Here is a 26,527-nt window from a genome sequence, read left to right as displayed (position 1 = left end):
TTCTAATAATTACAAATTAAATTAAAATAATATGATAGAAAAATAATTTGCAAAAAATAATATTAACCAAAAAATAAAAAGAACTTACAAACTAAAATAATATCAACAGTTTGCATCCATATTTTTCAGAATTTGTACACATGAATTAATAAAATTTATTTGTTAAAGACAATTTAATGTTTATGTTTGGCTAAATAATGGCCAAAACTGTTAAATATTGGAGTGAACTACCAACCCAGCCCTTGACCATTTCGCAGAATGACAAAATAGCCCCTGACGAATAAAACAATACACTTTGGTTCCTGTCCTATACCTCCGTGACACAAGGCGGCCCCTGTGGGTGGATTTTCAGTAACTACGATCGGAAAACGCTGAGTTGGCACGGTGAACGTGTGTTACCTTGATGATGTGGACGAATGCTACAAACGTGGATACCTCAAATGGTCACGGGGTTAATTATCCTCATCCACCTCAAATGGTGAGGGTAAACGACCTCCCTCTTCCATCTTCGCTCAACTGCTACGCCGGAATGGAGGAACCGCCACCACCGCCCACCTCCGGCCATCCCCAACGCCCACACCCAAAGCTACTGGCGGTGGAGTAAGCAAGACTTCTTTCCGGAGCCCTCATTTTAGAGCTTCACCACCTACCGGGGCGCCTTTGCCTCCGCGTGTCCCCGTCTAAGGGATCGCCTCCTCAGCCGCTCCTCTGACAACAACGAGCTCAACGTCCTCCCTCACACTAGCGAGAATCCCATGCGCCGCTGCCTCACCGCCTGGGACCTCACTTGGCTCGCTTTCGGCTTGGTCATCGGCTCCAAAATCTTCGTAATCACCAGCCAGGAGGCCCGCACCGACGTCGGTCCCTCCATCGTTCTCAACTACGCCATCTCTGGCTTCTCCGCCCTCCTCTCTGCCCTCTGCTACACTGAGTTCGCAGTCGTCGTCCTTGTCGCCGGCGGCTCTTTCTCCTTCCTCCGCATCGAGCTTGGTGACTTCATTGCCTTCCTTGCCGCCGGAAACATCCTCCTCGAGGCTATTGTAGGGTTGTATATTAGTCTTATACAGGCTTCGACATGGTGGCAACTATGGCTAAGGATGGAGGAGGTTGGTTGGGGATGGCGGAGGTGGGCGGTGGTGGTTGTTTCTCCATTCCGGCATAGCAGTTGAGCAAAGATGGAAGAGAAAGGTTGTTTTGGTTGACGTGGCTGGGAACAATTAAACCCCTGACCATTTGAGGTAGATGGAGATAATTAACCCCCTGACCATTTGAGGTGTCATCCACATCAACAAGCTAACACACGCTCACCATGCCAGCTCAGCATTTTCCGATCATAGTTACCGGAGATCCACCCACAGAGACCGCCTTGTGTCGCGGAGGTATGGGACAGGGACCGAAGTGGATTGCTTTATTCGTCAGGGGTTGCTTTGTCATTCTGCAAAATGGTCAGAGGCCGGGTTGATAATTCACTCTAAAAGTTGTTGATCTCCGAGAGTTTCTCAGTTGATAATATGTTCTTCCAATATTGTATAATCACGTACCATTTTTGTTAAACACATGTTTATCATTTTTTTATGTATAAATCTTACTCTAAATACACTAAACTCCCTAAACTCAACACTCAATGTTTTTGCCTCTCTCCCTAATCTTTCTTTCTTACGTTCTCTCCCTATTCTTTGTTTCTTCTCTTCAGAGGTAGTAGTTTGGTAAAAGGGTGAATGTATTGCATACAAACCAAAGGAGCTTGTTGAGCAAATTTAAAGGGCGGAGTCTTCATCGTGCTGCTGTTCCTGGAGCATACTTGTCTCCTGCATGTAGGCAACACAGTCAACACGTCTCTTGTGTGTTGCTCGTGGCACACCACATGGCGAGAAGCAATGAAGAATCTCTAAAAAGTTATAAGGAATCTATGACACAGAGTAGTCAACACGCTCCCTCATATTGCTCCATATGTGCCACATGTCCAAAAACAATAACAAATCTCTGAAAAGTTGCGAGAATTCTTTGTCAACACGCTCGCTGTGTGTTGCTCTCGGCACACCACATTTTCAAAAGTAGTCACGAATCTTTTAAAAACGGCAAGAAATCTCTATCAACACATCCTCTACGTATTATGTTGTATTGTGTCAGGACAACTCTGAACATCCACAAGACTACAAAATACCTCAAATAATAATATTCAACAAAAATACCGCTACTTTTTCATAGCTAATGTATAATTTATTTTCTTGTTATTTTTTACCGAACAATTTTCACTCCCGTATTGCAATGATTAGACAGTTGTGGAGTGAAATCTATCCTTAAGCTTTAGTGGAAATTTTTGTTATTAAATAATCTCAAAAGATAGCATGCCTCCATTTTGTCCATCTGGCATGAATTTTATTTTATTTACATCTTCATCCATTTTAGTTTAATCACTTTATGCGTTAATTGTTGTTTTTTTATGTCAATCAAAAACTTTTCATTCAAGCCATACATGATCATTTCTCCTGGTCTTTCTATTTTCCCCTAATAAAACCATAAAATTACCTTTTGTGCACTTCTGTCTTAAAAAATGGCTGCCTCCTGCTCTTCTATTATGAATGAGTTACTGTCTCTTAAGTTTTTGAGAAAAGCACTCAGTGATATTAAATTAGTTGTTTTGTTGCAGTTTGACTTCACCCCCTCCCCCAAAAAAAACCGTGGCTATAATATTAAGTTTATTTATTTGTTTTGAGAGGTTTTTTTTGGGGAGAGGATTTTGGATTTCTGCCAAACTAATGGTGTTATAATTTGCCATAGGTGGCTAGTCTTCTTCATGATGATATTCTGGATGATGCAGACACGAGACGTGGTATTGGTTCATTAAATATTGTAATGGGCAATAAGGTATATTGAGTTTCGATCATATTAGCTGCATAGTATTTTCGATTTATTCTCAAATGTTTAATGATATTTCCACAGTTGATACAACTAAAATTGTTCTTTATTTTTTATAACACTTACAAAAATATCATCCATTTTTTATAATGATAAAAATATTCTTAAAATATAAAATGTGATAAAAATAAACAAAAGTACTTTTTATAAATGACAAATAATTTATATATTTGACAAACCATTTATGTATTAATCTAAAATTTATAGGAACTTTTTGAAAATATATATTTACCGGTTGGTATTTTTGTCGTGTTTAAAATATTTTTGAGGATATTTTTAACGTAAACAAAAATAGGAGTTTTTTTTTTTTCAAATTCAAGAGCGATTTTGGTAGTTTGTCTTTATCTTTCTTTTTTATAACTTTTGATGCAGTTGGCAGTGTTGACGGGGAATTTTTTGCTCTCTAGGGCTGTTGTTGCTTTGGCTTCTTTGCAGAACACAGAGGTAAGGCCCAAAGGCGTGTGGCTGATATTTTGTATAGTAAAAGTATAAAGATGAGTCCGCCCATTTCCCATCTTATGTTCGCGGACGATCTTATTCTTTTTGCTGAGACTTCGGTCAATCAACTGGAAACGGTTATGGAGATTATGGGATCATTTTGTGATGCTTCTGGCCATAGAATTAATCAGAACAAGAGCAACATCTATTTCTCTAAAAATTTTCTGTTCAGACCAGACAGAACATTTCGTCTAGAAGTGGTTTTTGTGAAATGAGAGACATTAGTAGATATCAGGGGCTAATAATATTCAAGGAGTGAGAATCAATAAGAACCATTTTGCCAATATTACTGATAAAGTTCAGTCAAAGCTTCAAGGGTGGAAAGCAATGACCCTCTCTATGGCTGGTAGAATCACGCTTGCCCAATCGGTGGCTCCATGGCATTGTATCCTATGCAGCATCTGCAATTGCCGAAGAGCATTTGTAGTAATTTGGGATGTGCGCAAAGAGCTTTCATCTGGGGGCACAATCCGGAGACTAAGAGAGCTCATCTCATAGGGTGGAACAAGATCCTTGCCCCTAAAGATTGTGCAGGCTAGGATGTCGAGATCTTAAGCTGGTTAATGATGCTTTCATAGTGAAGAGGGGTTGGAATCTGTTAGTGGATCTGATTCGATTTAGACCAGAGTGCTTTGGGGAAAATATGGAATGGAGTGCAATCCTCTTCAGGGAATCATGTGCAAAAATGGGGACTCGACACTTTGGAAGGATATTGTTAAATGGTGGCCAAAGATCCTTTGCAACACAGGTTTCATTGTTGGAGACGAAACTAAAATTCACTTTTGGAAGGATGAGTGGTTGGAACAAGGAGTCAAACTTGAGACTTTTGCTTCCCCTTTAGTTACTAATGAAGACTCGGAAAGAAACCTGAACTGGTATGTTAAAGATAATGGAAAGTGGAACATCATGTGCTTCCCGACAACATGATAGCCAAGCTTTCTAACTTTCCCCCGCCGAAGTCTATGGATGGTGTTGATGATCTTTTTTGGGGACCCAACCCTAAAGGTGAGTTCACCATCAAACACACCTATAACCATTTGTTTGTGAATCAATTCCAAAATGACCCTGTTTGGAAAAGGATCTGGCATTGGAAAGAAATTCAAAGGGCTAAGTTTTTTATGTGGCAGCTGTGCCATAATAGTCTCTTAACCATGTCCAGAGTTGCTAGGTGGAACAATGGTAGTGAACCGACCTGCTTTTGCTGCAACAGTGAAGCCGAAACACCCCTGCATGCTATCAGGGATTGCTCCAGAGCATCTAGTCTTTGGATGCAATTTCTAGATCCCCAGGCCACAAACCTGTTCTTTACTCTAAACTTAAAGGACTGGATAAGAGTCAATCTTGAAAAGGATCTTGGGAAGAACGGTGATATGAGATGGCAAGATGTTTTCATGATCACAGCTTAGATGATTTGGAAGTATAGAAATGAATTTTGGCATAATAATGCTAACCCCCCAGTGTGGATTAAAGTGAAGAATATTAATAAGTTTTTGCTTGATATGGCTGTTGTCTGGAGTGATTCAAAGGAGGACCGATTTCACCGTACTATTAATATAGTTTGGACACCTCCGCCGGAAAATTGGTACAAACTGAACACTGATGGGGCGTCTAAAGTTAATCCTGGTCTGGCCAATTGTGCTGGTGTAATAAGGAACGAGGTTGGAGGATGGATCTATAGGTTTGCTGTGAAAATGGATAAGGTTACGGCTATTGAAGCAGAGATTAATGCCATTTTTCGAGGCCTGGAAATAGCTTGGTAGAGGGGGATCAAGAAGCTTATTGTTGAGTCTGATTCCAAAGATGCTATTGAGATTATTAGAAACCCCCCTATAAGCATCCTACTCTAACGCATATTATTAGATGGATATCTAATCTCCTTAGTCGTAACTGGAGAGTGGAGCGGAGACATGTCTACCGGAAAGCCAATCAAGTAGCTGATGGGTTAGCCAAACTCATTCTGAACTTCAGGCAACATGAAGCCTATTATGAACAAACCCCCAGCCAAATTTTCTTGCTGGTTTTAGCTGATTGTAGTGGAACGTATTTTCCTAGAGCTTGCTAGTTTTTTCCTTCTTCGGCCTTAGGGCCTCCTTTGTATAAGGATGAGGAAAATACACCACATATTTACCTAAGGACTGTACTTCTGCAGGTTGTATCATTGGTGGCAAGAGCTATAGATGATCTTGTAACAGGAGAGATCATGCAAATGAGTACGACAGCAGATCAGCGGTATAGGTATGCATTGTATTTGTGACGACTGACGACTATGCTTCTATGGTCTCTGTACATGGGAAGTTTATATTCATTCTACATAATTTCTACCACTATGTCCAAGTTACTTATGGTTTGTGTAAAAACTTCCCAATGTAATTATTACTTAGATAGATAGTAAAGTTTAATTGATTTTCTCTTGCACTACACAATTAGGGGCAAGTCTTGGAAGCGTTTGTTGGATTTCTAAGAATTGTTTATATTTTCAGTATGGAATATTATATGCAGAAGACATATTACAAGACTGCATCATTGATTTCAAATAGTTGCAAGGCAGTAGCCGTCCTAGCTGGCCAAACAGCAGAAGTTGCAATGCTTGCTTTTGACTATGGAAAAAATTTGGTTTGTATTCCTGGGTTTTCATTTTTAAGTATCATATTACACTCTTAAATACCGAGTCCTTACAGAAAGAAAGTTATTGCACCAAATCTTTTAAGATGTGCCCGTCATTTTATATACCAGTGCTTGTTTCATATGTGAATGTTGGTGAATTTATTTTTTCTGGACAGCACATAATCTGACCCCCCACCCCTTTCCTCTTTTGTAGGGGTTGGCATTTCAGTTGATAGATGATGTGCTTGATTTCACAGGCACATCGGCTTCCCTTGGAAAGGGTTCTTTGTCAGACATTCGCCATGTACTTTCAAATACTTCTGCTTCTTCATTATTCCTGAGTTTTTATCTAATATAGTTTAAAATATTTTGATGAAAGCATATGAATCCACGATATGATCATTTTGTCAAATGCATTATCCATGTTCATTCTTGTTTCCCATGACTTGATTTCTGCCTTTCTTCGACACTGAGTTCTTATGACCCACTATCGATCCGATTTGGTAGGGAATTGTAACTGCTCCAATATTGTTTGCAATGGAGGAGTTCCCTCAGCTGCGTGCAGTTGTTGATAAGGGCTTTGACAACCCTGACAATGTTGATATTGTAAGTTAATATGTGACTGATTTCATCAATATTTTCTCCCTTTGGAAAGTAATAAATTACCCTGTCTTAAGACAAAGCTCAATTATGATAGTATCCCCATTGAAATAACGTGTGAAAAATTCTCTGGGCTTAGAAGCATGAAAAATACTTGCGCCAATTTTATCTTATGGTTAATTAAGAATTGGGAAGGAAATGGATGAAAAGTTTTAGGCTAAATAGATTATTGATAAGTACCAGGAAGCCTCCAACTATCATATAACGTAACGTAGTAAGAGCAAGTATGCATGTGATATACTAAGATTCTTGGCCCCTCAAAAAGTTTCGGATGTATTAACCTGTAGCAAGTTCTGCTATGGCATTAATTATAATTTATAGTGGTTGATTTGAAGTTCATTTCATTCTTTCTTTGATCATAATATCATATTTTTACATCATGCGGTGTTGACATGCAGGCTTGTCATTTTAACAACAAATATATAAGGGTTATCTTGGAAAGTTCATAATTATGTATTTTAATTTCTCTTTTTTTTTTCGGTGACATTTTTAATTATATTTTATATTTGCAAATATAGGCTCTTGAGTATCTTGGAAAGAGCAGAGGTATACAAAGGACAAAAGACCTGGCTGTAATTCATGCTAACCTTGCAATAGCAGCAATTGATTCCTTACCAGACAGTGATGACGAGGAAGTAAAAAATTCAAGGAGAGCCCTTGTAAATCTTACTCAAAGAGTCATTGTTAGTCACTAGCTTAGCTCTTTACTTGTAACTTAAGTCATTGATATAATTGATTGGTTAGTTGTTGTAGTAATAAGTGAAAGCCTTTTAAAGAGGTAGATATTCCTATGATAACATCTTCACATAAAGATAGCATTGTTGACTATTAGATAATTTGATATATTTAACCAAATATATTTAGCTAATTCACAATGTTATCTTCATATGAAGATGTCATTATGTGAATATTTTCCCTTTAAAGATGTCGAATTAATTATAAACATATAAGAACAAATTACGGTCACAAGAAGCAGCGATGCAGAAAACAAGAAAAGAGGTAATGAATGATGGCTTAAGAAACAAGAAAACTGAGAATTATGTGATTGTATTTAGAATTGAGTATACATATATTAGACTTCTCAAAGCCAATGAATCCCATCATATACACCTGAGAACAGAGGCTAAGAGAAGAGTAAAAATTTAAGAATTGACTCAAAAAACAAATACCAGATAATAACAATCAATAACTAAAATATAGGAACTGATATTGTAACTAACTGCATTTAACAACTATATACTCTTAAGACTCGATTTCTGTTCTTTTGGGAACCTTTTTTCAATAAATAAAATAAATATTAAAATTACTGAAATAGGTCATTTTGAGAATTTTTATCGTTTTTCATTTTTAATCGTATCTCGTTTACAGTGTAAGGAGATATGACCATACTTATCTTGTTTACACTGTAAACGAGATAAGTTTAAAAATACGTCATTGACACAGTAAACGAGATATAATAAGACAAAAATATGGTTTCTATAAAAGGACCAACAAATCGTTAGTATTCTTCACAAAATTATCAAATCTTTCTTCTCCTCTCTTTTTCTTCCTAGAGATTTGAAAAAAAATGTCTAGTAGTAGTGATTTTTTTGTTGTGATGGTTTATCTCAATTGTCGGATGACAAACAGTGACAGCGGGTGGGCCTCCTCGTGTCTGGGTGCACCTCCTTGGCACACCTTCGGCGATCAGGAATATCTATTGGAAGTTGCAGGACCTCACTGGGCTGACTCGGCGTGGGCTGAACATCGTCAGGAAGTGTCGCAAGTCTAGGATCATCCAGCACATCCTCACCTGACAGATGTCTCACCTTACAGGCCTGCTGGTACCAGTCCCAATACTCCAATTTCGCGGTGGGCTAAATGGTGATCATGTGGCCGGCCTTAAACCGAGCCCTAAAACCGTCGTACCAGTCACGCAGCCTGGTGGGCCACCATACATCCTCTCCTCGTCCAGTACTAGTGAGAAACCGGTCGACATTGACCAGGTTGACCGGGACCGTCTGCTCACTTCCGAACTGGCGTGTCACCCAGTCAGGCTAGTGAAACTCCACAATGTTGAAGCACACAAGTGGGACAACAGACAACCAAGTCCCCCACTCGCGAGGAGTCCTCACCCACTCCGGAGTAATAGCCTGCAACCGATCATCAGCGTACGACGTCTAACGAATCTACAATGCACAACATCATATTGTCATAAGAAGCAATCACTACTAAATGAGGAAAAAGTGTAACATTAAACAAAGTAAAGATAATGGTAAACCTCGTCTAAAGCGAGTCGATCTAACGACATACGCCAGCGAAGAATCCTCTGTGCATGGTGGTCCCTAGTCTGCTATAACATCCCTATCAACTTGTTAAATAAACAAAAAATTTTACATATGTCAATCCATGCAGGTAAAAACAGAATTCAATAATTATAAATTAAAAAATCTCAAAATGCAAGTGGTTACCTCGCTGCTAGTGGAAATGCAGAATCTGTCTGTCCTCAGGACACCATTGTGGAAACCTGTGGTATATCCAGGACGTGAGAAGCGGTGTGCAACTGGCAATGTCTGTCGTATCACGACGTGCTACATGGCACAAGGAGTGGTACGTCCATGCAAGCACAGCAGACCCCCACGAAAGACCGCTGCACCTCCCAAAGTTCGCCAACAATGGCAACCACCTGATGTGCACATAATTGTTGGACTTGTCGGTCATCAGATATCCACCGATCAGCAGCATGATATAGCACCTAGTGTACTGTCGGAGGGTGGCTGGATCGACGGTGCCTTACATCTGCCAGACTCGATCCCTAAGCCAAGTCATCTTAATGCTGAACGACTCCTTCCTCTGCGCACCCTGCTGCGCTGGAAGGGGCAGTCTGGCTCCTAGGAGTTCCTCCGCGTAGCCACATATCAGCCGCTGGTGCCAAATCTGGAAGTCACGCAGGCACCCACCCACTGGCTCTCCATCTGTGTGTAACCCAAGGCGGTACGCAACATCCTACAGGGTGATGGTGCACTCACCCCATGACAGGTGAAAAGTATTGGTCTCTGGACGACACCGCTCCACAAATGCAGTAATTAGAAAGTTGTCAAAGATAAAGTCCCTGAACTATAGTGTCACCAAACCCAACTTCCCTCAGGTAAGTGGTGTGAAAAAAGGGATTTCGTACAGATTAACCGACAAGTGCATCGGGTCATCTAAGTAATACCTCAAGTGAGTGAGGATCAATCCCATGAGGATTATCGGACTAAGCAAACAACGGTTGTTTGGTTGGACTTAGTCAGGTGAATAAGAAAAAAAGGGTTTGTGGTTGAAACGCATAAAACAGTAAACAGGGAAATAAAGAAAGCAATAAATAGTTTGGTGTGAAAATAGAATCAGAAAACAGTTAAGACTTCGGAGATGTTTATCTTTCCGGATTAAAGTTTCTTACCAACTATTTTAACTATGAGTGATTCATTCTATGGCAAACCATAAATGTCTAAACCCTAATCTCTTAGTGATTTAGCCTCCTCTAACCTTCATTAACCGCCACTCTCGTGGTCGCTTAATTCCAATTAAAGGGTGAAGTTCAGAAAACTAGTTTAGCGCCACGAAAATCCTAATTGCCTAAGACTAACAGGATTATATGTCACATATCCAAATTAGTTCATAAAATTAGCGAATTAAGAGGAATTTGTTTTCAAGCTGTAATTCAAGCGAGATAACTCTCTCTCGAGAATTACAAGAACTCATGTAGAAAATGTTCATACTCTCGTTCCACCCAATTTATAAGATTAAGAACAAAAATAATTCTTAGAATTGAAAAAAAAATTAATTAAAATAGAAGAATAATAGTTCTAATCCATAGAAATAAATAGAGTTCATAACCTTAACCAAGACGTTTTGTTGCTCATGACTTACAGAGAAAACAGGGTTCTGAAAAGTGCAGAAGGAAGAAGATCCTAAACCTAAGTGATCTTTACCTTTAAATACTAACCTAATTTGAAACAAAAATAAAATAAAATAATAAATTCTAAAGCTAAAAAGTATTATTTTTAAATAAAATTACAAAAAAAATAAACTATAATTAATAAATGCTAAATCCACTTAAGAAGTCAAAGAGAGGGTGAAATTGGTCAGCTACTGGCGTTTAATTCCAAAATGGGCGTTAAACGCCCCAAGGGGAGAGATGGCTTGCTGGCTTTGGTCCCTTGCTGGCGCTAAACACGAGCTGGGCGTTTAGTGCCCAGGGAGGGTGCTGCCAACCTTGTTTTGCTTCCAGAGCCAACCTTTTTCTTATTTCAGAGAATCTGTAATACTTCTTTAAGTTTTTATTTCTCAAGAACCAATATTATCCACTTCAATGTCAAGTATGCATAGTTAATTCATACATTCAGAAACAGAAATAATGCCACCACATCAAATAACTCGAAAATCTTAAAATAAATAACTCAAATTCTCATGCATTTTATTATTCTTTTCTTTTTAAAAATTTTGTTTAAACTCAGTGGGCAATACATGAGGCATCTTTCTTAAAGTAAACATAAAATACTAAAATAAAAAACTTAACTAGAAAATAAGAAAATCATACTAGTGATCATGCAACTCAGAATGGAAAATAGAAATTAGAATGAAATACTGAAAAATAGGAAGCAGATAAAGGAGATAAGGGTGAAACTCAACCACCTGAGTCATAGTGGCTGCTGCTCTCTCCGGAGGGTCCTCTTTGGTACTTTAGCTCCTCCAACTCGTGCCCCTGCTTCTTCTGCTCCTCTGTTAGCTTATGAAGGATGGTGGACTAGCTCTTGTGCTCCTGCTTTAGCTGGTCCATAGTTGATATTAACTTCCCGATGGATACTGCCAGCTGAGTTCAGTACTCACGCGGAGGGAGATCTTGCCCTTGGGGCCATTCAGGCTGCTTCCTCTGAGGAGGGAGAACTAGCTTCTGAGTTGGTGCTTGCCCAGGTTCCCGAGTGTACTCCATGCTCTTCTTAGTGATTGGGCTGTCAACTGCAATTAGTATATCTCTATCAATCTTGACCTTGGCTGCCTCACATAAGTGGAAGATAAGATGAGGGAACGCTAGCCTAGAGAGGGTTGAGGTCCTTGCTGCGATATTATAGATCTCCAAAGGGATCACTTGATGAACCTCTACCTCATTGCCAAGCATAATGCAGTAGATCATCACAGCTCGCCTCAGAGTGACCTCAGATCGGTTGCTAGTGGGGAGGATGGAGCACTGAAAAAACTCCAGCCATTCTCTAGCAACTGGCTTGAGATCATTCCTTCTCAGCTGAAATGGCCGGCCCTTGGCGTCCTTTTTCCATTGTACTCTAGGGAGACATATGTCCTTGAGTACTTGATCTAACCTCGGATCAACTTGGACTCTCCTATTGTAAGAGTGAGGGTTATCTCTAGATGGAGGCAACTGAAGTATCTCCCTCACTATTTCCAAGTCAAACTGCAGAGTCTTCCCTTGGACCATAGTGCGCCAAGTCTTAAATTCGGGGTGCTCCTTCTTGTGTTTGTCCGTCATCCATAGATTTCATAAAACTTTCGGATCTTTAGAACTCCGACTTCAGTTTGGGGTTGGCCAGAACTTCCCAACCTCTAATTCGAATTTGTTCTTAAATTTCTGAGTATTCATCAGCCTTCAATTCGAATTTCACTTCCGGTATCACCTTCTTTTTGCTAATGATATTGTAGTAATGTTTCTCATGAAGCTTGGTGTAGAACCGGTGGAGCTCATGTGGTATTGTTGAGGGGGATTTTTCTTTCCTCTTTCTTGAAGAGGATTTCCCAACCTTTGGTGCCATGGAGAGTTTGAGCGGAGTGGCCCACCAACACCAAACTTAAAAATTTTGCTCGTCCTCGAGCAAAGAGAATAGAGAAGAGAAAGAGATAAGGGAAGATGAGAGTGAAAGGGATGCGAAGAGTGAAGGTGTGAGCAGATGTAAGAATTGAAGTGCTATTTATAGGGGTGAGGGAGGTGAATTCGGCCATGAGGGTGGGAAAGAAGAATTATGGAGTGAATTTTGTATTAATGGTGAGATAATAAGAAAAGATATGAGTAGAATATGTGGTGATATGAAAAAAATTTGGACATGGAGAAAGATGACTAGTGGAAGAGAAGGGGGAAGATAAAATAAAAAAGATGTGGTATGAAAAAGATGTGAAATGGAAAATAGTGAGATATGGATGAGATTTAGAAGATTGGGTGTGAAATTCACCCCTTGGTAGCGCTAAACGCCCTCCTTGGCGTTTGGCGCCCAAGGGTCCTGACCATCTTGACATTAACTTTCCAGAAAAGAGTTTGAGCCAAGAATTAAATAGTAAAATCTTCTGGCCGGGCTCAAATACCCTTGTAGCTATCTTTCTATCATGCCATTTTTGGCCTTTTCCTTGTAGAGCTTGGCATTCTCATAAGCAGAGTGTCTACATTTATCAAGCTCATTTAGCTGGAGCAACCTTTTCTCTCCTGCAGCCTTGACATCAAAGTTCAAGAACCTTGTTGCCCAATTTGCTCTATGTTTCAACTCCGCTGGTAAATGACAGGTTTTGCCATAGACTAACTGGTATGGATACATTCTAATAGGGGTCTTGAAAGCTGTCCTGTATGCCCAGAGAGCATCATCAAGTCTCCTTGTCCAATCCTTTCTTGAGGTACCCACTGTCTCTCTAAGATCCTCTTGAGTTCCCTGTTTGAAACCTCAACCTGTCCACTTGTCTGTGGATGATAGGGGGTTGCCACCTTGTGACAGACTTTATATCTTTTCATAAGTGAGTCTAGCTATTTATTGCAAAAGTGGCTGCCTCCATCACTGATCAGTGTCCTTGGAACACCAAACCTGCTAAAAATATATTTCTGCAAGAAATTCAGCACAACTCTAGTATCACTAGTGGCTAATGCTATTGCATCCACCCATTTAGACACATAATCCACTGCCATCAAGATGTAGGTGTTTGAGAATGAGGATGGAAAAGGCCCCATGAAATCAATTCCCCATATATCAAATAACTCAATCTCTAGAATTCCTTGCTGTGGCATTTCATTATTATAAGAAAGATTCTCGGCTCTTTGACACTTGTCACAATTTCTTACAAATTATTGTGAGTCTCTGAAAAGGGTAGGCTAGTAGAACCCGCTTTGAAGTACCTTGGTGGCTGTTCTTTCTCCCCCAAAGTGGCCTCCATACTCAGAACTGCGACAATGTCAAAGGATCTGCTGTGCTTCCTCCTCTAAGACACAATGCCTGATCATCCCATCTGAGCATCTCTTGAAAAAGTGGGGTTCATCCCACAAGTAGTACTTGGCATCATTTAAAAGCTTTCTAACTTGTTGCTTGGTGTACTCCTTGGGAATGAATCTTATGACCTTATAGTTTGCAATGTCAGCAAACCATGGGGCCGTCTGAATTAAAAAGAGGTATTCATTCGGGAAGGTTTCAGTCACAGTAGTAGGGGTGGCGTCCCTCCTTTAGGTTCAATCCTGGACAGATGATCCACCACTTGGTTTTCTGATCCTTTCCAGTCTCTAATCTCAATATCAAATTCCTGAAGAAGTAATACCCACCTAATTAACCTTGATTTAGAGTCCTGTGTGGTTAGAAGGTACTTAAGAGCAGCATGGTCAGTATAAATAATAACCTTGGAACCAATTAAATAGGATCTAAACATATCAATTGCATAATAATAGCCAGTAATTCCTTCTCTGTATTGGTGTAATTCTTTTGCAGGTTATTCAAAACATGACTGGCATAGTAAATGACGTGCATAAGCTTGTCTTGTATCTATCCCAAGACAGCCCCTATAGCATAGTCACTGGCATCACACATTAGTTCAAATGGCAATTTCCAGTTGGGTGGGAAAATGATGGGTGCAGAGACAAGCTTTGCTTTTAAAGTTTCAAATGCATGCAGGCATTCTTTGTAAAAAAAAAAAAAAGGAGTATCAGCAACTAATAGGTTACTTAGGGGTTTTGCAATTTTGGAAAAGTCTTTTATAAACCTCCTGTAAAATCATGTATGTCCTAAGAAACTTCTTATTGCCTTAACATTAGCAGGTAGTGGTAATTTTTCAATCACTTCCATCTTGGCCTTATCAACTTCTATTCCCTTGTTTGAAATCTGGTGTCCATGAACAATTTCCAGTCATCATAAAATGACATTTTTCTCAATTCAAAACGAGGTTTGTTTCTTGACACCGTTTCAAAACTAAGGCTAGATGCTTAAGACAAGAATTAAAAGAATCACCAAAAATAGAGAAGTCATCCATAAATACCTCAATGAACTTTTCAACCATATCTGAAAAAATAGAAAACATACACATTTGAAAAGTTGTTGGGACATTACAGAGTCCAAATGGCATCTTCCTATAAGCAAATACTTCAAAGGGACAGGTGAACACCGTCTTTTCCTGGTCCTTAGAGTCTACTGCAATCTGATTATAGCCGGAGTATCCATCTAAAAAGCAATAGAACGCATGGCCGGGTAGCCTCTCAAGCATTTGATCAATGAAGGGTAAAGGGAAGTGATCCTTCCTGGTGGCGTTATTGAGTCTCCTATAGTCAATGCACATTCTCTATCCTGTAACAGTCCTTGTGGGAATAAGCTCATTCTTCTCATTATGGATTACTGTCATTCCCCCTTTCTTGCGTACCACTTGCATTGGACTTATCCATGGGTTATCTGAGATAGGGTAAATGATTCCAGCTTCCCAAAGCTTCATGACCTCCTTCTGAACCACTTCTTTCATAGTTGGATTTAGTCACCTTTGTGGTTGCACAACGGTTTTAGCATCATCTTCAAACAAGATTTTATGCATATATTTGGTTAGACTGATCCCCTTTAAGTCACTAATGGTCCATCCCAGGGCTATTTTATGGCTTTTGAGCACTTGGACCAGTGCCTCCTCCTCCTCCTTTTCAAACTAAAGCTCCACTTCTTCCTTGTTTTAGTATTTCTAAGTATCAAGAGCATTATTGCCATATTTTACTTTATCAATTTTATGTGGAAAGTGAATTTGGCAGCAACATGTTTTCTGATGTCCTTGATGCTTATGATTGATGTATGAATACCTCTGCAGGTTTTATTGTTAATGTCAACAGCATTAAAACTATCAACACCCAAGCCACCTCACCATTTTGACCAAGGAGGCAGTGTTGTGACAGATCTACGCGCAAGACAGCAATCCATGGCTGAAATAACTGAGATGATCCATGTGAGTCCTTCAGAAAATGTGCTATATTAAATAGATATACTTTTTTTGACAATGTTGATTCTCTTAAGCATAAATAGAACTTACATGGTAGTTGGTTATTGATCTATATTTTTTCTTTGGCTTATGATTGTACGATGGCATTCCTATGAAATATAAAACAGATAAATCTGAACTTATTAAGTTCATTAATCTGTAGTCAGAATTGGGAGAAGAAATGTCTTGTACTTAAGTCTGAACAAAGCATGGAATTGTATTTATGATTTCTGCCTGCAGGTTACAGTTGTTTTAAGGGAAAATGTATATTTTTTAGGCTGAGAGATAGATAATTTTAGGTTTAATTATTCGGTTGGTCATATAGTTTTACCAAATTTATAATTAAGTGTCTATAATTTTTTTTCCTTTAACTTGAATCCCTAAACCATTTTAAATTTTTTTAATTAGGGAGTGAGTATAATAGTAAATTCACACTTTATAAACTTTTTTTTTTTTAAATAGGGACCTAATTAAAAAATTTAAATGGTTTAGGGACTCGATTGAAATTAAAAAAATATAGGAACTTAATTATAATATTGGTAAAACTATAGAGACCAACAGAATAATTAAACTATAATTTTATGAATGTGTTCTAGGTTTAGCTATCTGTGGAAAGTATTGGAAGATAACTGTGATCGTACAAATATAAGATGATGCATAAACAACAACAAAAGCAACTGAGCCCCCTTCTTTTTTTCACAAGGTGGAGTTGGCTATATGGATTAGATAATATCATAGTGTTTTGTTGTGAACTATGTATCAATTTACACCATTTATAATCTAATTACCTTTTAATAATTTCACCTAAAGTTAGGTCTTCCTTTGCACATGTCCAAATCACCTTAGCTGAGCTTGTACCATCTTTTTAACAATATATGCAACCCCAACTTTTTTTCTGATGCATTCATTTTGAACCTTATCTCTTTTAGTATGCCCGCACAGGCACACCTCTAGTGCAACATCCTCATCTCTGTCGCATAGCTAGTGTGTAGTTTATTTTCTTGTTCATTTTTTACCGATCAATCATCACTCCCAGATAACAATGATTAGACAGCTGTGGAGTAAAATATATCCTTAAGCTTTAGTGGAATTTTTGTTATTAAATAATCTCAAACAACTTTGATAGCACGCCTCCATTTTGTCCATCCAGCATGAATTTTATTTTATTTACGTCTCCATCCATTTTAGTTTAATCACTTTATGCGTTAGTTGCTGTTTTTTATGTCTATCAAAAACTTTTCATTCAAGGTATACATGATCCCGTCTCCTGCTCTTTCTATTTCCCCCTAATAAGACATTAGAATTACCTTTTGTGGACTTCTGTCTACAAAAATAGCTGCCTCCTGCCCCCTCTACTATGAATGAGTTACTGTTGTTTAAGTTTAAGAGGAATGCTAGAGAGCGATCAGAATTTATTATTTTTAGCCATCAGTTAGTGATCAATGTTTTAAAGTGTGGGCTAAAGTATATTGTTGGATTATTAGACTAAAGGAATTGGATTGATGGTTAAAAGTGATTGTCAAAAACAATAAATTTTGATGGCCTTTTAGAAACTAATGTTGTTATAATTTGCCACAGGTGGCTAGTCTTCTTCATGATGATATTCTGGATGATGCAGACACCAGACGTGGTATTGATTAATTAAATATTGTAATGGGCAATAAGGTAAATTGAGTTTTGTTCATATTACCTGCATAGTATTTTCCATTTGTTCTCAAATGTTTAATGATGTTTCCACAGTTGATACAACTTTTTTTGAGATGATTGCTTTTCTATATTCTTTTTAGGGAAACTAACAAAATTGCTCCGGATTTTTTATAACACTAAAAAAAGTACCCTCCACTTTTGATAATGACAAAAATATCCTCAAAATATTATAAAATGCGGCAAAAATAACCAAAAAGAATTTTTTTAGAAGTAACAAACGACTTTTGTATTTGACAAACTGCTTATGCATTTGATCCAAATTTTGTAGGAGTTTTTGAATAAACTATTTATAAATACATACAAAAAAGGGGATATTCAATCTCTAAATTTTTTTTTTCATTTTTTAAAAGTATTCTTGGCCGTTAACAAACAAAAATTGCAAAAAGAAAGTCTACTTAGCATAAAATCTTCAAATTTTAAAAATATTGCATTTTTCTAATTATATTTGCAAAAAATTACATCAAAATCCAATCTTTAAAATATATTTTGAGAATATATATTTAACCGTGCGTATTCTTGTCGTGTTAAAAATATTTTGACGACATTTTTAACATAAATAGAAGTAGAAGTTTTTTTTGTCAACGTTTTCAAAATTTGGGGGTGATTTTGGTAGTTTACCATTCTTTTTATAAATTTTGATGCAGTGGGCAGTGTTGGCTGGGGATTTTTTGCTTTCTAGGGCTTCTTTTGCTTTGGCTTCTCTGCAAAACACAGAGGTAAGGCCCTCAGGCATGTGGCTGATATTTTGTATAGTAAAAGTATAAAGATGAGGAAAATACACCTTAGATTTACGTAAGGACTGTACTTCTGCAGGTTGTATCTTTGATGACAAGAGCTATAGATGATCTTGTAAGAGGAGAGATCATGCAAATGAGTACGACAGCAGATCAGCGATATAGGTAAGCATTGTATTTGTGACGACTATGCTTCTATGGTCTTTGTACATGGGAAGTTTATATTCATTCTACATAATTTGTACCACTATATCTGAGTTACTTATGGTTTGTGTAAAAACTTCCCAATGTAATTATTAGTTAGTTAGATGGATAGTAAAGTTTATTTGATTTTCTCTTGCACTACACAATTAGGGGCAAGTCTTGGAAGCTTTTGGTGGATTTCTAAGAATTGATTATATTTTCAGTATGGAATATTATATGCAGAAGACATATTACAAGACTGCATCATTGATTTCAAACAGTTGCAAGTCAGTAGCCGTCCAAGCTGGCCAAACAGCAGAAATTGCAATGCTTGCTTTTGACTATGGAAAAAATCTGGTTTGTATACCTGGGTTTTCATTTTTAAGTATCATGTTACACTTTTAAATACCCAGTCTTTACAGAAAGAAAGATATTGCACTGAGCCTTTAAGATGTGCCCTTCAATTTATCTGGCATCGGAGCATCATTTCAGCTGATATCTTTTCATATACCAGTGCTTGTTTCATATGTGAATGTTGGTGAATTTATTTTTTCTAGACAGCATAATCTGAAACCCCCACTTTCCTCTTTTGTAGGGGTTGGCATTTCAGTTGATAGATGATGTGCTTGATTTCACAGGCACATCGGCTTCCCTTGGAAAGGGTTTTTTTGTCAGACATTCGCCATGTACTTTCAAATACTTCTGATTCTTCATTAGTCCTGAGTTTTTATCTAATATAGTTTAGGAAGAATTTTAAGTGTACCAGGTATACCAGTGTTTCAATAATTTTAATCGTTGATCTCAATTATAAAAAAAATATATAATATATATTAATTAAAATCAACGGTTAAGATTACTGGAATACTAATGTTTCGGATACATTTGAAAACTTTCCTATAATTTAATATATTTTGATGAAAGCATATGAATCCACGATATGATCATTTTGTCAAATGCATTATCTATGTTCATTCTTGTTTCCCATGACTCTATTTCTGCCTTTCTTCAATACTGAGTTCTTATGACCCGCTATTGATCCAATTTGGTAGGGAATTGTAACTGCTCCAATATTGTTTGCAATGGAGGAGTTCCCTCAGCTGCGTGCAGTTGTTGATAAGGGCTTTGACAACCCTGACAATGTTGATATTGTAAGTTAATGTGACGGATTTCATCAATATTTTCTCCCTTTGGAAAGTAATAAATTACCCTGTGTTAAGACAAAGCTCAATTATGATAGTATCTCCATTGAAATAACGTGTGAAAAATTCTCTGGGCTTAGAAGTATGAAAAATACTTTCGCCAATTTTATCTTAAGGTTAATTAAGAATTGGGAAGGAAATGGATGAAAAATTTTGATAGCTTAATGTCAAGGATCAACTCTCCCCAAGCTTAACGTATTGCATATGTCCAACTGCCTAGAAAGCACATTTATTTGATACGTGTTTGTGTCAGACTGTCGGAATCTCAAAGACCCTTGTACGCTAACACACAACACATGCATCCATTATCAAATATTTGATATACCATAATCATTTATGATGAACAAGTGTTCATATTAACCAAGTTGGGTTGGTCTAGTGGTTTGCTCATTAGTCCACTTAAACAAGTGTCAAGGGTTCGAATCCTTCCTTGTGTATGCAGCAACCCAAGAGTAAGTATGCATGCGACATATACCAAGATTCTTGGCCCCTCAAAAAGTTTCAGATGTATTGACCTGTAGCAAGTTCTGCTGTGCATTAAGTATAATTTGTAGTGGTTGATTTGAAGTTCATTTCATTCTTTCTGTGATCATGATATCATGTTTTTGCATCATGCGGTGTTGACATGCAGGCTTGTCATTTTAACAACAAATATATAAGGGTTATCTTGGAAAGTTCATAATTATGTATTTTAATCTCTTTTTTTTTTCCCGGTAACATGTTTAATTATATTTTTATATTTGCAAATATAGGCTCTTGGGTACCTTGGAAAGAGCAGAGGTATACAAAGGACAAAAGACCTGGCTGTAATTCATGCTAACCTTGCAGTAGCAGCAATTGATTCCTTACCAGACAGTGATGATGAGGAAGTAAAAAAATCAAGGAGAGCCCTTGTAAATCTTACTCAAAGAATCATTGTTAGTCACTAGCTTAGCTCTTTACTTGTAACTTAAGTCACTGATATAATTGGTTGGTTAGTTGTTGTAGTAATAAGTGAAAGCTTTTCAAAGATGCTGAATTAATTACGAACATAAAAAACAAATTCACTGTCACAACTAAAATAGTCCTGAGATTAGCGTTGTGTACTAAAATTGTCACTGATATTTCAATTGCATTAATTACGTTCTTGAGATTGACAAAAAGTGCACTATATTAGTCCCTAACTCATTTTTCAATAATGACGTGATGACATGGCTTGATGATGTAGATTGTAAGTGACACGTGTCACTCCATGATTTGGCTACGTGTAATGATATGATGATGTGGTGACCAGTGATACGTGGCATGTTGATGTGGATGGTTGTGTCACGTGTCCGTTTGTGTCACATGTCGCAATAGTATTCGTCTACATATCGTTCATTATGTCATTATTGTAGATGCATCAAATTAGTCTCTCATTTTGCATTAAGTGACTCATTTTAGTTCCTGAAACTGAATGTCGTGCACTAAACTAGTTCTTTCACCAATGTTTTCTTATTTTTTTTATAAATTCAATAAATTCTCAATATTTTTGAATGCATTAAATTCAGTTCTATTTTTTCACATGTTAATCAAATAAAAATGCTTTTATAAAATATTTTTTCTCTCGCGAATACCCTAATTACCGACTTGGAGTTGACGTGAAGCCGTGAAGGTATTTCAAGCACCTTCACTACCATCTCCGACCTCTTTTAGGCTTTTATAAAATATTTTTTCTCTTACGGATACCCCTAATCGCCGTTTTGGAGTTGACGTGAAAGCATTTCAAACTTTCCTCATTACCATCTTTGACCTCCTTCATCTAGAATGCAGAGGTTGGAGATGATAGTAAGGGTGTTTGAAGTGCCTTCAATCTAACTCATTTACACATAACGAAAACGTGCATTTCATAAGAACAAAAAAAATGTTTATTTTAATTATTGATTTCTTGTTAAAAAACACAGGTTTTTTTATAAAAAAAATGTGTCTAATCAATCATATAATTATTTTTTTTTATAATAATGTACTTATATATTACAAAATTTATCAATATTAAATTATTAAAAAAATTATATAATTAAAACTAAAATTTTAAAACTTTTTATGAAAGCACTTGTATTTAACGATATATGAAAAAATAGAAATAAAATTAGTGCATTCAAGATATTGAAAATTTTAAATTTAAAAAAATGAGAAAAAAATTGGTAAAGGGACTAGTTTGGTGCACGACATTCAATTTCAAGGACTAAAATGAGTTACTTAATGCGAAGTAAGAGACTAATTTATTGTATCTACAATGATAACACAATGGACGACACGTGGACGAATACTGTTGCGACACGTGGCACAAACGGACATGTGGCCAAATAACGTGACACGTGGCACAACCATCCACATCAGCATGCCACGTGTCACTGGTCACCATATCATCCTACCATTACACATGACCAAATTATGGAGTGACACGTGTTACTTACAGTCCACGTCATCAAGCCATATCATCACGTCGTTAATGGAAAATGAGTCCAGAACTAATATGGTACACTTTTTTCAATCTCAGAGAACGTAATTAGTGTAATTAAAATTTCAAAAACGATTTTAGTGTACGATGCCAATCTCAAAAATCATTTTGGGGTTTAACTCCAAGAAGCGGTGATGCAGAGAACAAGAAAAGAGGTAATGAATGATGGCTTAAGAGACAAGAAAATATACATTAGACTTCTCAAAGCCAATGAATCCCATCATACACACCTGTGAACAGAGGCTAAGAAAAGAGTCAGAAATTAAGAATTGACTAAAAAAACAAATAACAGATAATAACAATCTATAACTAAAATATAGGAAATGATATTGTAAATAACTACACTTAACAACGAGATACTCTTAATAATAAGTTAGTTGCATTCGGTCCATTTGAAAAATTTTAAAAGTTATTTTTTTTTTAGTTTTTAATTTATGAAAAATAGTAATGATAATGTTTAATGTAATTTTTAAAATTAAATTATAATTTTTTTAAAAATTATTTAAATATTTATAAAAAAATTAAAAAAATTATAAATTTAATTAAACTGTTTACCTGGCCCCAAATTAGTTACCGTCTCAGCTCACACGGCACGGATATATATATACACCCAGTGAAATGATCAATCAATATCTCATTTCATTCCCCACTTTGTGGTGATCTAACATGTTTATTTTAATATTTAAACCGGGTCTAGCCCAGAAACCTAAGAACCCCTTTTCAAACACAGGTCCAATACACCCAAGTCTAGACTAGATAAGGCCCAACCGTGTTTCTTCAAAAATACAAATAAAAAATTAATTCTTTGCACCACAAGGCTTTTTAGCCAATAGCCAGCATGTAGATAAAGAACGCTAGTCACTAGTCAGTGAGTTTGTACTTTGTAGAATGGGTGTGATGATTCAAAGGGAAAAGAAAAGGAGATTTAACTCTATATTTTACCAAGAAGTTATTCAATTATTCATTTCTCACATGATTACAGAACTAACATTTTATAATGTTCTAGGGTATTAATAGGTATTAATGTTCTTATTAATCTATTTTTTTAATAAAATTATGAATAACTAATATTTTTATCCGTAATATTATTATGAAAATATAAATTTTTTAAAATTACAGTCTACTTTGTTCTGATAGTTATAGATTATGCATGTCATAAAAAATTTATAAAATCAAACTACTTTTACAACAAAAATCGTAGGTTGATAAAAATCTCTGATTAAAAAGATCAAGGTATATATAGATAAAAAATTAAATAATAAAATTTTTAGTTAATATTTTTATATGAAAAATTCTAATTTTTTATTAATAATTAATTTTAACATTTGTTATCTAAAATTTAAAACAATTTAACGTGTATAATTTTACATTTAATTAGGTGTTAAGTCTGTTGCACAAATAGAAATAATTAATTTTTATACTTGCTATCACAAATAGAAATAATTAATTTTTATGCTTGCTATTTAAAAATAATATTTTTTTCTTTATGTATATAAAAATATAATTAGATATTAGCATAAAAAAATTATACTGATAGTTATAAAATTAACTCAAAATTATTTTTTTTTAAAATTATATAGAGTAAAAATAGTAGAGAAAAATAGAAAAATGGAGAGAGGTAGATGAGAGAATTTAGGAAGAGAATTTATTAATTCTTTTAAAAAAAATATTTTCTCTCAATTTTAATAAGAGTATCATGTGACACATTTGATTATTAAATTAGATAGTAATACACGATACATAATATAGGTATATTTCAATTTCAATTTCAATTTCAATTTTAATATTTTAATTTTAATTTTAATGCAATTAAAGAATGTCATGTTGTATATTTTAATTGTCAAATTAGTATTTTGGTTGTAAAATTAGTAAGGAAAAAGGAAGAATTCTTTAATTTTAGAAGAAAAGATTTCATTTCAATTACAATGAGAGAAGACATGTGACACATTTTGGTTGTAAAAATTAGTAAGGAGAAGAAAAAAATTTCTTAATTTTGAAAAGAAAATTTTAATTTTAATTATAATAAAAAAGTGACATGTGTCACATTTTTACTCTAAAATTAGAGATATATAATAAATAATAATAATAACAATTTTGATATTAGTCAAGATGGTAGTAAATTACACTAAAATTAAAATATTATTGGTTAAACTTTTGGTACCAACAAATATCTTTTATAAATTATATTATAAAAATTGTTTACTAATTCTCCTTTATATTCCTTGTAGCTGTAGATATTAATATTCTTAGTACAATCAGTTCTTTTAATCAACTCATCTTAAAAAAAAAAACACTAATTTAAATATTCAATACACGACACTTTAGTGGATAAATGAGATATTGTTTAGTCTCAAATCAATTTTTTGAAAAGATCATTGAACTCGTTTATATCTGAAAGTTGGTCATTACTTATTAGAGAACACGTCCAATGTAAAATTATGAAGTTGACTATATATGAAGTGTCAATTGTTATATTAGTATGAAGCCGAATTTAATAATAATTTAATATTAAAATGTTAACTAAAAGTTATGTTTGCAGCTTAAAAGCTTCACGTAAAAGAAAACCACAAACAGAAGCATAAGGTATGTAGTTGCCAGTGACAACAAAACATAACATACATAGCACCTTACTCCTCCAACTTAGAATTGAGATCCGACACCATATAAGAAGGGATTTGTCTCTCAAAATTAAAACTTTGATTTTACTTCTTGCGGCAAATTAGTCAGTTCTTGGTTTGTCGCGTGCATCATTTTTGCGTGTTTTCAAAGACAAACACTATTAACCCGTGATGACAGTTTATTTATTATTAAACTACTCTTCTACCTTAATAAAATTTCTTCATCTATTTTTTTTTATTCTTTTACAATTTTATTATTTATCATTTACATACGTAATAAAATTATTTTTGATTTTTTGCTGTACCTGCTCCAGATTTATACTATTAATATGATAGTTATCCACATAAAAATGTTTAAAATTTGTATGCGATGATAATAACTAAAATATTGAATATATTTTATATTAAATTATTTATCGATTCTTAATTATTACGTTTATATAAACATATCTTTATATGACTTCACCTGAATAATTTGAAAACGTGGAAGATAAAATATAGTTGAATTGAAGCTTGCCAAATTAAAATTTTAAAAGTGTTTCCTTTTATTTGTCAAAATCATTTCTCATTAATACTATCATTTTCGTTTTCTAATACTAACACTTTAAATATTTAATATAGGTAACATATTTAGATACAATTGATCTAATTAATAAATTGACGATGTCGTCATCATCCAACATCTAATAATAACTTAAAAGATAAATAATTATACATGCATTTGAATGGCTGTAATTGCAATACTGGCCTGGATGGGATTTCATTAATTAAGCTCATGAGTTAAGGGAAAAAAACGATAATTAATTAAGATCATAGTCATAAGGATAAACTATAGAGCATGCATAAATAATCAAACCACTCTATTTTGTTTTTTCTTTTCATTTTGTTTACACCACTTCCAACCCTTTCATTTTGGGTCTTGATCTTTCTGGAGGCTCATCAGGAGACATAGCCTTCCTTTTGCTAATACTATTATTATTATTATTATTATTATTGTTATTATTATTATTATTATTATTGTTAATATTATTATTGTTGCTGATGAGATTATTTTCATTGTCTGAATCTATAGAACTATTAGCAGATTCTCCTTCTTCACTTGAATTATTATCAAGTGGTTTCAGAAAATAGGGTTGAAGCTTCTTTAAATCTTCTGACTGAAGAGGTTTCAATAGAAACTCTTCTGCCCCTCCTTCCAAGCACCTACATAATAATATCAACAATATAAAAATTTCAATTAAATGGCTATTATAATTAGTTTTAAATACTACTCTGAGAAGAAAAAATTAAAAGTTGGCAAAAGTTAGAAGGCCAATTTTTTGTTATCTATCACTTGGTGCCAAATTTTTGTGGAACTTATTTTTTATAAAAAATTTTAAATATTTAAAATTTTTATTAATTTTTATATTTTTAAAGGGAAAGAAAAGGAAACTTAAAAAATAAACATTATACATATAAAATGAAAGAAAAGGAAAAAAAAACTTACATGGTGATTCTGGAAGGTACATTTTCTGATGACATAATCACAACTGGAACATCTTTCCAAGAAGATCCCTGCAGCAGTAAGCAATGCAATGTAATGTCAACAGATCGAGAAAGAAAGGAATAAAATAAATAAACAACAAAGAAAAAAAAAAAGCAAAAGCCAACTTAGATCTTGAAATCTGGAACTTTTTACTTTTCCTTTTTTTTTTTTTTTTTCCT

General features: G+C 35.4%; 2 protein-coding genes and 1 pseudogene across 2 annotated transcripts in view; 2 read left to right on the top strand and 1 right to left on the bottom strand.

Moving 5' to 3' along the window:
* The window catches only part of LOC107460722 (solanesyl-diphosphate synthase 1, mitochondrial-like), a 37,617-nt gene extending 30,154 nt beyond the window's left edge, over positions 1-7,463 (top strand). Inside the window, exons 6-12 of the mRNA XM_016079112.3 lie at positions 2,782-2,868; positions 3,292-3,363; positions 5,567-5,652; positions 5,898-6,030; positions 6,236-6,325; positions 6,529-6,627; positions 7,200-7,463. Coding sequence (XP_015934598.1) covers positions 2,782-2,868; positions 3,292-3,363; positions 5,567-5,652; positions 5,898-6,030; positions 6,236-6,325; positions 6,529-6,627; positions 7,200-7,376 — 744 coding nt within the window. The 3' untranslated portion in view covers positions 7,377-7,463. The remainder of the gene's footprint in view (positions 1-2,781; positions 2,869-3,291; positions 3,364-5,566; positions 5,653-5,897; positions 6,031-6,235; positions 6,326-6,528; positions 6,628-7,199) is intronic.
* Positions 1-20,822, top strand: part of LOC107460723 (solanesyl diphosphate synthase 3, chloroplastic/mitochondrial-like) — a 25,230-nt pseudogene extending 4,408 nt beyond the window's left edge.
* A 4,864-nt stretch (positions 20,823-25,686) lies between these two features.
* Positions 25,687-26,527, bottom strand: part of LOC107460721 (two-component response regulator ORR9) — a 2,864-nt gene continuing 2,023 nt past the window's right edge. Inside the window, exons 4-5 of the mRNA XM_016079111.3 lie at positions 26,310-26,377; positions 25,687-26,026 (exon numbers count right to left, since the gene is read on the bottom strand). Of these exons, the coding sequence (XP_015934597.1) occupies positions 25,711-26,026; positions 26,310-26,377 (384 nt within the window). The 3' untranslated portion in view covers positions 25,687-25,710. The remainder of the gene's footprint in view (positions 26,027-26,309; positions 26,378-26,527) is intronic.

Source organism: Arachis duranensis, chromosome 8 (genome assembly GCF_000817695.3).
Source record: "Arachis duranensis cultivar V14167 chromosome 8, aradu.V14167.gnm2.J7QH, whole genome shotgun sequence".
Lineage (NCBI taxonomy): Eukaryota > Viridiplantae > Streptophyta > Magnoliopsida > Fabales > Fabaceae > Arachis > Arachis duranensis.
The sequence above is the reverse complement of the archived record's forward strand: the minus strand, read 5'-3'. Positions and strand labels throughout refer to the sequence as shown.